Here is a 13973-nt window from a genome sequence, read left to right as displayed (position 1 = left end):
CACTTGTACATGGAGGGTAGTGCAGCTGCAAAGAGGAGGATCCTAGTAAGAAGCTAGATGAGGACTGGGGAAGCCTCTGGAGCAATTAGGTCTCACTCTACCATGGTATAATGGTATATAGCAGTGATGGCTAACCTCCACTCCAGCTGTGACAACTACAATTCTCATCATGCCTCATCAGTTATGCTTAGAGCTGTCCGAGTATTGCAATGCCTCATGGGACTTGTAGTTCCACCACAGCTGCAGTGCCAAGGTTAGCCATCACTGGTATATAGTGTTTTTTGTGGCTTTAGATTTGGTTTAAAGCTAGTAATAGGTTTGGGATGACGGACATACTGTATTCGACCTAGTTTAGGGTCAGTGTCCTCTGAATGACCTGCTCAGACGTGGGGTGATATACCAAGCTGGTTAGAAAAGCTGCTCTGATTGCCAGCTTAAGCAATGTTTTCTCCTTGCTTCACCCAGTGTCTATTATTTAGACACACACTTGGTTTGCTTGGCCAAGCAGGACCTGTAATGACTCCTAACCGTACATAAAAAAATTCAGGTTAATTTTCCTGGTTTTAGCATTAGATACACTTCTTTGGTCTATACATTGCTATATATTTGTATGTAACACCGCCCTCCCATTGATGCTGATATCCTGCAGGCTTCTGCCCCACAGCAGAGAGGAAGTTCTGGGTTTAGGTCCACTTTAATTGCTGTTAATGCTTGTGAAATAAATGTAGACCGGGATGTCCCGTTTGTCTGATGTATGTACCCTGATCTCCATACAGGCCGCACAATGCAGTTCCTGGGGATGTTCTCGTTCTGACGAAACCTCTGGGCACACAAGTGGCTGTGAATGCACATCAGTGGCTGGACAATGTAAGTGAAGCTGGAAGGATGCAGCATGGGGGAACTTTATTGGAATGTACACTGTTACCCTTCTCTGTTTTCCTGGTTTTAGCCGGAACGATGGAATAAGATCCGCCTGGTTGTGTCCAGAGAAGAAGTAGAGCTGGCATATCAGGAAGCTATGTTCAATATGGCCACCCTTAACCGCACAGGTATGGAACTGCGTCTTGTTTCTAAGGCCCAAATAAACCCAAAATTGAGGGCAGAGAACTCTCAAAGTAATAGTGTTTATTTGTAAATTCTCAGCGTTACCTTTAGAGACTGAATCCATTTTGTGCTTGCATGAAACTGTGCACCGTATTCATATTGGAGGGATATGGAGGCTGCCATATTAATTTCCTTTTAAACAATACATATTGCTTGGCAGTCCTGCTGATCCTTTGCTTCTAATACTTTTAGCCATAGACCCTGAACAAGCATGCAGATCAGATATCTGCAGTATAAGAAAAATCTGACAAGATTAGCTGCATACTTGTTTCAGGGGTGTGATTCAGACACTCCGGTAGCTAGCTAAAGATCAGCTGGACAGCCAGGCAACTAGGCTTGTTTAAAAGGAAAGAAATATGGTAGCCTGTCACTTCAGTTCTTTAAAGTGCACCTGAGATGAAGGGGGCAAAAGGATTAATTACCTGGGGCTTCTTCCGGTCCGCTGTAGTCTCCGCTCCCTCGTCGTCCAAGTCCCTCCATTGTGCTGCTGTCAACTCTGTTAAAGTCCACGACTTGGCTCAATTGTGGACTGCGGTGAATGCACGTTCCTGGCTACGAATCTCACCGGTTGCACTCCCATGGCTGGAAGAGTTCTGAACATGCAGTTTGAAAGACTTGTAACTGTGCTTGCGCAAAACGCTTCCGGAAACAGAAGCATGATGGAGGGGTGTGGCCCAGAACAGCGCACATGCAGTGGCCCACACACCTCCCCGATTGCACTCCCATGGCTGGGAGCAGTCTGCACCTGCGCAGGTCATAAGACTTGTAACTGTGCTTACCCACAACGCTCCTGCAAACAAAATGCTAGGAAATATACTCTGGGATCTATTCTATCAACCTTGGCTCCCAAATGGCCACACCTGATTGTGTTCACCTACCAGCTGCAACCAGGGTAGTGGTAACAAGTAGTGTTGTCTGGCAGGCAGATTTGGCTCGTAAATCTGGTATTTTGTCCGTTACTTGGTTTCTATGATATGGTTTAATATTCACTTATTAACTTAATTGCTGTAAGAATTTGGTTTGTTCAGTTTTGGATTTGTTTTGTCACTTGCTAAAGAGAACCTGAGGTGAACCTTGGGTCAAAAATCAAATTCTTACCTGAGAGGGAGGCCTCTAGATCGTCTTCCCACACCTTCCTCTGGACCTCTGCATGGGACCATCGTGACCATCGTGACCATGCTCTTATTCATGCATGAGTGCTGCCGCACCTGCGCAGTGGCGCTGAGCGGCTGTGCTTGCGCAGGCTCAGTACAACCACGCTTGTGCTTGAAAAAGGGGCATGGTCATGAGCTTTGAATCTAACAAGCTTGTCGGATTCTTTTGGGAGGTTCGCGCTTTGCATTGGTGGACTAGGGGTAGTGTGTGAAGTCTCTACAGGATCCAGAGGCGTCCCACTTCTTACACAAGTATTTGACCCAAGGCGAGCCTTGGTAGACTTCAAAGTTAGTATACTTCTACTCAACACAATCTGGTAGTTTGGGGGGGAAATGTATGTATCATGCAGACTGCTTAGTGGGCTAGCACTGGATTCACTTCCTATGCATATCTGGTTGGAGACATCACTTGAGTATATCATAGTTTATCAGTCTCCCAGGAATCTGTTATATTATACAAGCTCTGAGTAGTTGGACTCCAGCACTGCAGAGGTAGACAGTTGGCCACGCATCCACTGTGCCAAGCAATAGATACTCAACACAGCATCCCTGGCAATGCTGAGCTGAGGCGGCCTCCAGGTGCTCCATCCTCCTCCACTGCACCAAGCACTAGCCAACTGTGGGGGTAAGTTTTTGCACTCTTTGAACTGTGGGGTACAGTACTTTTTGGCAGCTGGTCGATGGACTGTGTATTGGGGATCTTTGTTCCCTGGCTGTATACAGTCTGCTTCTTGTCTGTGTACTTGGGCACTATAAACTGCTGATCGTGCCTACTGGGCACTATATGTGCTATATTGTGTGCCCCTGCCTCCGGTGAGACTGGTCTGCCCCGCTTGTAGTAAGGCACCCTGGGACTGTTAACTTATGGACTGTTATGAGCTGTGGTTTTGTTCCCTCATCTTGTTTCCCAGGCGTACTACCAGGTGAAAACACCCCCCTGATACGCTATAGACTGTTAGGGTGCGCCCTGAGGCCCACGTGTACTCCTGCTAGCACCACCACCCCTCTACTCCTCCCCCCCCCCCCCCCCTTCAACAAACACTCAGAGCTGCTCTCCATATGCCACCCCAGCGCATCACCTACACCAGATTGCAGCTTCTGAGATGGGAAGCACGCTTTCCGAGGGCGGGCGGCTATACAACACCGTCTGGAGCCATGCACAAGAGCTTGCAGGCACTGCCCATACATCCCCCGTGGCTCGGCGGATGAGGGGCTGCAGGGCAGGTCTCATCAGTCTTGCTGTCGAATGTGTGCTCCCTCCCGAACAAACTAGATGAACTCCGACTCCTCCAGTGGAAAGATGGAGCTCTGCAGAAGTACCCCAATCCTTTGCTTCACAGAAATGTGGCTGCATGATGACATCACAGACAATGCCTCTCACCTTCTGGACTTCAGCCTCATCCGGGCAGACCGCGACTCCACTCTCTCGGGTAAAAAGAAGGGTGGTGGCATCTGTTTTTACATTGGCCAATCATGGTGCGCCAACTCATCAGTACTAGCCAGGAAGTGCTCCCCCGAGCTTGAACTTCTAATTGTCAACTGCAGGTCAAAATATTCGCCCAGGGAGTTCTCCTCCTACGTCTTTGTTGGTGTGTACATACCACCTGATGCCGATGTTAGACATGCCCTGCGCGACCCCAGCGACACAATCACAAAATGGGAGTCAACCCTTCCCGACTCGCTGTTCATCGTATTGGGCGACTTCAATAAGGCTAACCTCCGCCAGGAGTTTCAACCAGCATGTGACCTGCCCCACCAGGAATCAGAACACTCTTGATCACTGCTACACAGGGCTGAAGGATGCCTACAAAGCCATACCAAGGGCAGCGCTGGGCTCCTCGGACCACTCTCTCATTCACCTGATCCCCACCTACAGGAGGTGCCTGGAGTCAGCTAAACCTGTTCTCAGGTCCACCAAAGTGTGGTCAAGCGAGGCCAAGCTCCAACTTCAGGCATGCTTCGACTGCACTGACTGGAAGGCCATGGAAGCTCCAAACCTTGACGAGTGGGCGGACAACATCTCCTCATACATCAGCTTCTGTGAAGACTCTTGCGTACCAACCAAGACCTTCAAAGTCTATCCGAACAATAAACTGTGGTTCTCCAACAAACTACGGCAACTGCGGAGGTGCAAGAAGGTGGCGCACAAGTCCAGCAACCAAGAGGACTACAAGACAGCAAGGAACAACCTGAAGCGAGAACGGAGTGCCGCAAAGAGGGAGTACGCAGAAAGGATAAGATGCAACCTGCGATCTAACGACACACGAGCTGTCTGGAAGGGGCTTAAAGCTACCACAAACTATAAGCCTCCCCCACAACATGCAACTCCCAGTACTGAGCAAGCCAAGGACCTCAGCAATTTTTTATTGCAGGTTTGAGGATCAGGAGGCACTGGGGGAGCCAGATACAGCACCGACACACCCCACACCTAGGGCAGATTATCTCTGTCTTGAGCCCGCCACCTCCAGCTGTGAGTGAGGCCGACGTCCTCTTCCACCTGTCCTCGCTAAAGCCCAGGAAAGCCTCTGGCCCTGACGGCGTGTCACCAGCCTGTCTGAAAACCTGCTCACACCAGCTGGCACCCATCCTCCCTTCCATATTCTCCAAATCCCTCCAGGTCAGCAAAGTCCCTGCATGTTTCAAAAAGTCTACCTGTATCCCTGTCCCCAAAAAGCATGGTAACTCTGACCTCAATAACTACAGACCAGTGGCCCTGACATCCAACATCATGAAAACCTTCGAGAGTAGTCGTCTTGTCACACATCAAGCTTGTTACCTCCCCCCAAATGAATCCGTACCAGTTTGCATACAGGGCGAACAGATCCGCTGATGATGCTGTCAACATCTGCCTCAAGCTCACATACGACCACCTGGACAAACCTAACATACGCCAGGATTCTCCTTCTGGACTTCAGCTCAGCCTTCAACACCATCTGCCCCGCATACTGCTGGACAATCTCACAGAGCTGAATGTCCATCCCACACTCCGTGGGTGGATCAGACTTCCTGACCAACAGAACCCAAGTTGTTGACCTTGGTTGAGAGGTGACATCCCCGAGTTTAACGAACACTGGGGCCCCACAAGGCTGCGTCCTGTCGCCAATCCTGGTTTCCCTCTACACGAACAACTGCAGATCCAAGGAGAACTCTGTCAAGGTCATCAAATTTGCAGATGACACCACCACCGTTGGTCTAGTACAGGGGTCTGCAACCTTTAAGACATAAAGAGCCACTTGGACCCGTTTCCGAAAAGAGAAAAAAACTGGGAGCCGCAAAACCATTATAAAACAAATCTAACACTGCATATATTGTTTCTTACCTTAATGCTATATACAGGATCAGATATGACCCCAATATGCACAAATCGTTATCAGATATGACCCCAATATGCACAAATTGTTAGCAGATATGACTCCAATATGCACAAATCGTTATCAGATATAACCCCAATATGCACAATCCTTCAGCAGATCTGACCCCAATATGCACAATCCTTCAGCAGATCTGACCCCAATATGCACAATCCTTCAGCAGATATGAAAAGAAAAACCCATTTACTCACCTAGTCAGAAGACCTCCTGTCACGATCTCCTCCTGTCCCGACCTCCTTGTGGCGCGCAACTCCCACGATCCTCTTCCTTCCCGACGTCAAGGCCTGCCTGCATTACACTGCAGGGCTACGGGAAAATGGCCGCCCTAAGCCCCGCACTGCACCGGTCCGGCGGCCTCTCTGATAGGCTGCCGGCCAGCGGCAGCACACGTCACACGCGCGCCGCAGCCACTGACCCACACTACCTGAGCCGAGGCCTAGGAGCCGCGGCAAAGGTGAAAAAGAGCCGCATGCGGCTCTGGAGCCACAGGTTGCCTACCCCTGGTCTAGTAACAAACAACGATGAGCAGGCCTACCGCCAGGAGGTTGACAGAGTTTCCCAGTGGTGCAGGGAGAACAGGCTGGTCCTCAACTCATCCAAAACCGTAGAGCTGATTGTGGATTTCAGGAAGCATGCCCCCACCACCACCACTAATCTTTATCAACGGCACCGAGGTCGAAAGAGTAATCTGCATTCGCCTTCTGGGCACCACCATCTCCAAAGACCTGAGCTGGAAGGCAAACACAGCCACGACCCAGAAGAAAGCCCAGCAGAGGCTTTTCTTCCTCCGCCAATTGAAGAAGTTCGGCATGGCACTAGAGCTACTGACGTGTTTTTACACCGCCACCATCGAGTCATCCTCTGCTCTTCCATCCTAGTCTGGTACTCTGGCTCCTCCACTAGGGACAGATACAAACTTCTTCAGAGGGTCATTAGATCAGCAGAGAGAATCATCGGCAGACCTTTCCCTTCACTTGTCCACCTCCACAATGCCAGGCTACGCTCAAGAGCACTGAGGATTGCCGGCGACCCCTCTCACCCGGGCCAGCGGTTCTTCTGCAGACTCCCGTTAGGCCGTATGTTTCGGTCCATCGCCACCAAAACCTCAAGGCACAGGAACTCTTTCTTTCCCTTAGCTGTCACCCTCCTGAACTCCCTGTAGGTCATTCCATCCCCTCCACCACTGCATTCTGAAATGCACCTTGCTGCCCTTTTCTTTTGCTTGCTTTTTTTTGTTTGTTTGCTTGTATTATGCTTTGTTTTTTGTATTTATGCCCTTCTGCATTTTATGCCCCTGTTATCTATACTCTGTTATCTATACTTTATATCTCTACTCTGTTAAATTGCTTGTGCCAAACCCAATTCCGAGCATGACCTTGTCGTGCCTGGCGAATAAAATGATTCTGATTCTGATGTGACCCGCATTGCATTTGAATAGTGAACCTGACAGAATGCGTTTTCTCTTTCAGCAGCAGCATTGATGCACATGTTTAATGCCCATGCTGCAACAGATATCACTGGATTTGGCATTCTGGGCCATGCGCAGAACCTGGCACAAGAGCAACACAGCGAGGTCAGCTTTGTCATCCACAACTTGCCCATCATAGCAAAAATGTCTGCTATCACTAAGGCCTGTGGAAGCCGATTTAGTCTGCTTCAAGGAACCTCAGCTGAGACATCTGGTGAGTTTTCTTTTGTTCTCAGAAATAGTCTCTTACGTGTGTGTGTGTGTGTGTGTGTGTGTGTGTGTGTGTGTGTGTGTGTGTGTGTGTGTGTGTGTGTGTGTGTGTGTGTGTGTGTGTGTGTGTGTGTGTGTACGTGTGTACACGTGTGTGTGTGTGTACGTGTGTACACGTGTGTGTGTGTGTACGTGTGTACACGTGTGTGTGTGTGTACGTGTGTACACGTGTGTGTGTGTGTACGTGTGTACACGTGTGTGTGTGTGTACACGTGTGTGTGTGTGTACACGTGTGTGTGTGTGTACACGTGTGTGTGTGTGTACACGTGTGTGTGTGTGTGTGTGTGTGTGTGTGTGTGTACACGTGTACACCAACATGGCTGCACCAACATGGCTGCACCAGTAGAGTCTCTAAACTTGTCTGTCCTGATTCAGAAGTCCATTGATGCCCCTTTACTGCCCGTGGCACATCTTAACAGGACATGCCTATTGCTTAGGCTACATGCTCTTCATTGTGTGATATCCTGGCCTCCTTACTAGGGATGGTCAATGAGATGTAAGTAAATCTGATCTGATGCAGGATTATGTAAATTCTGTATGGACCATTTTATACATGAAATTGACCAACCCGAGTTTCATCTTGGCTAGATCAGATTGGTTTAATTTTTAAGCTGCATACAGAATTTGCATAATAGTAGAACAGAGGTGCCAAAAGGATAAAATATGCTAAAATTGTTAATGTTAGGGAGGTAGTGGTGGACCCACCATCCCCAGACACAAAGGCTGTCGAGTAATCAGCACGAAAATGTATTAACATACTCAAATTATAACAACGCGTTTCGTAGGTATATTCCTGCTTCCTCAGGCAATAACAGTTGGAGTATCACACAGCAAAAGGTCTAGTATACGCCTAGCGCCTCTGAGTTGGAGTAACACACAGCAAAAGGTCTAGTATACAACTCAGAGGCGCTAGGCGTATACTAGACCTTTTGCTGTGTGATACTCCAACTGTTATTGCCTGAGGAAGCAGGAATATACCTGCGAAACGTGTTATAATTTGAGTATGAATACATTTTCGTGCTGATTACTCGACAGCCTTTGTGTCTGGGGATGGTGGGTCCACCACTACCTCCCTAACATTAACAATTTTAGCATATTTTATCCTTTTGGCACCTGTTCTCCTTCAACTATACCAGTGTCCACCTCGGGGTGGAGGGGTGTTTATATTATTTCCTGATCTATAGTGACATCTTAGTCCTGAGTGGGGACGGGCTTAATCTCCCCATCTGCCTATACAGTGGTTGCCTGTGAGGTAATCCTGGTTTGTAAGTATAATTGCTTACAATTTAATTTTCACTTTATTCCAATACATACTACACTATATTGGGCTCTCAGTTTCCTTCCTTCAACTCAATTTGCATCTCATTGACCATCCCTACTCACCAGTACCAAATAGGTAGGGAATGCAGTATCTCCCTGTGTGTGATGCACAATGAGAATGAACCGCCTTTGCCAAGAACTAGGGTGTGCACAAAGGCAAATGGGGGCAGTAACATTGTTTAAAGGTTAAATAAAAAGGGCCATGCTTACCTCTGAAGTAGGTTACTGACATGTGCTGCCAAACAAGTAGGCTTTTATTAAAGGGGAACTGGAGAGGTATATGGAGGCTGCCATGTTTATTTCCTTTTTAAGCAATACCAGTTGCCTGGCAGCCCTGCTGATCCTCTGCCTCTAATACTATTAGCCATCGCCCCTGAACAAGCATGCAGCAGATCAGGTGTTTCAGACTTTAAAGTCAGATCTGACAAGACTAGCTGCATGCTTGTTTCTGGTGTTATTCAGATACTACTGCAGAGAAATAGACCAGCAAGGCTGCCAGGCAACTGGTATTTATTAAAAGGAAATATGGCAGCCTCCGTATACCTCTTACTCTAGTTCCCCTTTAAGAGTCCCTAAAGTGTAATGCTAGGGTACACACCATACAATTTTCTGTTAGATTTACATGCCAGGTCGATTATTTCCAACATATCCAATCTGAATTTAGATTTTTTTTTTCTAATTTTTTGATCGTTTATTTAACCACCTAAGGACCAGGGGTTTTTCTAATGATCAGGAATGTGGCCGGGCGATCAGACTCCAGAACCCCCTCTTCTTCTTCCCCACTAGGGGGATGTCCTGCTGGGGGGGTCTGATCGCCGCCGGCTCTGTTCGTTCGGCGGGGGGGGGGGCTCCTCAAAGCCCCCCTCCGCAGCCATTTCCGCCCTCCGCTCACCTCCCTCTCCCTCTTCACCCATAATGCGCATCCTAGGATAGGCTTTAGCCTATCATATGCCGGCGATCCCCGGCCAATCAGAGGCCGGGGATCGCCGATCTACGTCACGGCGCTGCTGCGCATCAGCGCCGTGTGATGTAAACAGCGGGGATTTCTTGCCTGCCTGTTTACATTTCGCCGGCGAGCCGCGATCGGCGGCTCTCCGGCTGTTCACGGAGACAGCCTCCGTGAACTGGCATGGAAAGGCCGCTCGATCGAGCGGCCGTTTTCATGCTATACCACTAACGACCCGCCGACGCCTTTCGGCGTTAGGCGGTTGTTAAGTGGTTAAAATCATTTTTCCATCGATTTCCGTTTAGTTCTATGAAAATCGATTAAAAAACTATTTTAGAAAATCGATAAATTCAGATCATACATGTTGGAAAAAATCGATCTGGCAGGTAAATCTAACAGAAAATTGTATGGTGTGTACCTAGCATAAAAGACAGCCTGTTCATTACCTACCTGATCAGACAAAATTCCTTTGATTATGCCTTTATAAAGGCTCTTTTGTTTGCTTATACTAGTGACCTCCTACCATGGAACAAAGCAGTTATAGAGATGGCATAAAGTAGAGGAATCCTTAATCTGTAATTGGCACTACTGTTCTCATTCATATGATTGAATAAAGGGCATGCATTCAACATGAAGCAGCTTTTTATAGTTTTCCTTTATCTGGTATGCAGGTGGCCTGCTTATTTGCCTTCCTAGAGAACAGGCTGCTCGCTTCTGTGCCGAGATCAAATCACCAAAGTATGGAGAGGGACACCAAGCCTGGATCATCGGCATTGTGGAGAAGGGTAACCGGTCTGCCCGGATCATTGAGAAGCCGCGGATCATCGAGGTGACCCCGAGAGGAGCCGGGAGTAGCGACAGCAGCACTACACAAAGTCTGGACGGACAGTGCTAAAATGATTATAGTGCCTCTGATTGGTATGAAAGTTTTAGCTGGACGTTTAATTTCTATGTCAATGGTATAGAATTATGAGAATGGAAAACACAAACCTGGATCTGAAACTTGATTTTTTTTTTTTTTTTAATTCCTCTATCATGGCCGGAATATCTGCAGAGCCTAAAGACAATCATGCTCTATCGCCTCGTCTCCAAGGCCCAGGCCTGAGCAGCTGAGTCTGAGAGACTGAGGAGATTAACATTTTGCTTATGACCCTCTTCTGTTCATGAAGCTTCTTTCTATTAAACCCGCTCCTGGGCCAGAAAAGGCTGAGTCTAATCCAGAAGAGGGGCAGATGGCTGAACACACCACTGACTTGGGCCTTCAGATTGTGATAAAAAAGAAATCATACTGTTTTAAACCAAATAAACCTTTTTTCCAATCTGTCTACATTTGAATTTTTCTTTAAAGAGAACATATCTTTTATATATGTGTTCCCTAAGGATGGCCCTGTCTAGAACTCCTCATGTAGAAGCATGTGATCAGTTTGATCAGCTGATAGGTTTGTAACGCTCTGATTTGCTGTGATGGCTTCCTGGTTTAATGCATGATCATGGCCAGCAAATCAGAGCTTTACAAATTATCAGCTCATCAAACTGATCTCTGAGTTCTCCTAGGCAGGGCCATCCTTAAAGGATACCCGAACTGAAATGTGACATAATGAGATAGACATGTGTATGTACAGTGCCTAGCACACAAATAACTATGTTGTGTTCTTTTTTTTTTTCTTTCTGTCTGAAAGAGTTAAATATCAGGTATGTAAGTAGCTGACTCAGTCCTGACTCAGACAGGAAGTGACTAAAGTGTGACCCTCACTGATAAGAAATTCTTCTTTTTATCTCTTTCTTGCTCTCAGAAGCCATTTTCTGCTAGGAAAGTGTTTTATAGTTGGAATTTCTTATCAGGGAGGGTCACATTGTAGTCACTTCCTGTCTGAGTGAGGACTGAGTCAGCCACTTACATACCTGATATTTAAATCTTTCAGGCACAGAAAGGAAAAAAAAAGGAACTCAGCATAGGTATTTGTGTGCTAGGCACTGTACATACACGTCTATCTCATCATGTCACATGTCAGTTGAGGTATCCTTTAAGGTGCGTACACACATGCGACTATAGTCGTTTGAAACTATCATTCCCCGATCGTTTCAAACGACGATCGTTTTAAAAAAAAAAGCAGCCAACGACCATTAAGTTTAACGACGGACGAGCTAGATCATTAAAAACGAACGATCTAGCTTGGCGGATTTTTTCCAACGACTATCGTTTACAAAAGTAGTACATCGTTGGAAACGGTCCTTCGTACCAGGCTTGACATGCGCATTTTGCTATTTCTCCATGGAACTTAATTTTTATGCGCAAGCGCAATAGTTGCTTTATGTGATGTAACGTTCGTTTTAACGATCAGATCGTTACACACTTAATAGCCAACTTTACTTAGGTCGTTCTTTCCTCAAAAGTTCGTTCGTCGTTCATAACGAACGATCGTTGTCGCATGTGTGCACTTAGCTTTAGTGTCCACTACCAAAACAGGAAGATATACCCAATTGAAATGTATTAGTTCGCTTTTAAAAGCAGATCACTCCCAGTGTATCTAATGCATAGATATTCTAGGCACTGCTTAGTCTCATCAAGCGTCAATGAGATGCAAAGGATTCCGGCTTGCATGCAACTTGGCACCGAACCAATCAAACCAACTTCCTGAATTTTTGATTGGCTGAATTTCAAGCTGCATACTACTTATGTCAGCCAAAATGCATCCCCTTGACAATTTGCTTAGTTCACACACTTCCGCACAACATGGTCGAGCATAGCCCACTGTTCTGTTATACTATTTGGATATGACAAAAAGTTGACTTGGTAAAACTGTTACTAGTACCTTAATGCAAGTTAAATGATAAAAAAAATTCACAAATACATTTCAACCCTTCATCCAGAATTTAGATGTTGAGGTTGGCATTTTCTACCTGTGGGTTATTGTAGTTCTGCTGTGGATTATGGTAGGGGGCATGTCAAGGACTTCAGCTCTCCCTCTAATATGGCCTCCATAATAAACCTAGTCCTGCATGAACTCCTGAATAATTTGAATCTCATTGATCATTCTACCCTGTAGTATGGGGGGGGGGGGGGGGGGGGGGCAGTGTGGTGCAGTCTGCCAGGTTCCCTGCTGGGGCAGAAGAGGGGCTGGCAGTTAATGTGACTGCTGGGCGAAGATGTGAAATCCTCGATTTATGGGGTGTTATTGCTTCTAGGGCTGTTAAAATTGGGGGTAACAAACATTCCTACAAGATTTTTTTTTTTTTTAATACAAAAATGAAAGTGCAGCTTTATTTACATGGGGCTTTTTCCAACCCCTACAGTGTCCCATGCTGCTGTTCTGCTGCTCCTAAGAGACTGAAGAATATACACACATTCACACAATTCTGGTGAGTTTATTGCAGAATCTTCTGCAGTGTTCCAGTAAACATTCTAATATTTTAACAATACAAGGCCACAGAAGTTGCTTCAATTAACTTCAAAAAATATATAATATATACATCCACCCCAAGAAATCCTGAAGTAGAAGAGTATTTACATTAATAAACACACTATGATCCGAAACAATAGTAATTGTCCTTCAGCAAAATTCTATTAATATGCTGTCCGATTAAAACTTAAAGGCGGACGGCTGGGATAGTGCGGAGTAGGTAAGCACGGTCCTTCAGAGCGGTCATTTGTCTGCAGCAGAGTGGGCGGGTAGTCCTCTCTCCTCCTTGGCACCTGATTGTCACTTCCGAGTTCTGGTTGTAGCTCCATCAGAGCATCTCATAGAATAACGCTGTATTTGGAGCTTTGACTGGTCAGCTCTAATGAAAAGGTGCCAGGGAGGGAAGGAGGCCCCACACCCTCTACTCTACATAAGACTTCTGTAGCAGACAAATTGTACAATCAACTCTGAAACACTAGCCCTGTTGACTGTTTTGAAGTTTTGACTAGTTAGGCTTTTAAGAGAACTCTAGTGTGCATTAGTTGCATTCTAAGGCCCCTTTCACCCCATATTGCTGCAGTTTTCAGCTTGTTCACAATCAGGAGCAGTTGAATATGTCCTCTGATATATGGCTTTCTGATGCTTTGAGGAATCTTTGATCCTGCAATGCCAGAGCTTCATTCTTCGCATTGTGCAGTGCTTGAGTGTAGCAGGATGAGCGGTCTGTAGTTACTCTATGCAGTCCATCACATGAATCTGCAGGGTGTCCATATCCGGAGCTTTGTACTGACACTTAGGGCAGCGATACTCCTGAGGTTCTGCCACAGGAGGGAAGGAAGGAGGCTGCGCATTGGGGTACTGGTGAGGGTAGATTGCTGAAAAGGGTGGATACATTGTTAGTTGACAGCATTAAAAGGATTGTGTAGCATGGAAGATAAA

The 13973-nt window shown here is 46.6% G+C and overlaps 2 protein-coding genes across 4 annotated transcripts in view; one reads left to right on the top strand and one right to left on the bottom strand.

Moving 5' to 3' along the window:
* Positions 1–10958, top strand: part of LOC137528489 (selenide, water dikinase 2-like) — a 31713-nt gene extending 20755 nt beyond the window's left edge. Inside the window, exons 5-8 of the mRNA XM_068249791.1 lie at positions 777–867; positions 950–1049; positions 7099–7311; positions 10305–10958. Coding sequence (XP_068105892.1) covers positions 777–867; positions 950–1049; positions 7099–7311; positions 10305–10528 — 628 coding nt within the window. The 3' untranslated portion in view covers positions 10529–10958. The remainder of the gene's footprint in view (positions 1–776; positions 868–949; positions 1050–7098; positions 7312–10304) is intronic.
* A 2021-nt stretch (positions 10959–12979) lies between these two features.
* Positions 12980–13973, bottom strand: part of IKBKG (inhibitor of nuclear factor kappa B kinase regulatory subunit gamma) — a 73079-nt gene continuing 72085 nt past the window's right edge. For all 3 annotated transcript variants that reach the window (XM_068248393.1, XM_068248394.1, XM_068248395.1), the window contains one exon: positions 12980–13909. In XM_068248393.1, the coding sequence (XP_068104494.1) occupies positions 13764–13909 (146 nt within the window). In that variant the 3' untranslated portion in view covers positions 12980–13763. The remainder of the gene's footprint in view (positions 13910–13973) is intronic.

This window comes from Hyperolius riggenbachi, chromosome 8, assembly GCF_040937935.1.
Source record: "Hyperolius riggenbachi isolate aHypRig1 chromosome 8, aHypRig1.pri, whole genome shotgun sequence".
Taxonomy (NCBI): Eukaryota; Metazoa; Chordata; class Amphibia; order Anura; family Hyperoliidae; genus Hyperolius; species Hyperolius riggenbachi.
This window is presented reverse-complemented; position numbering and strand designations above follow the sequence as displayed.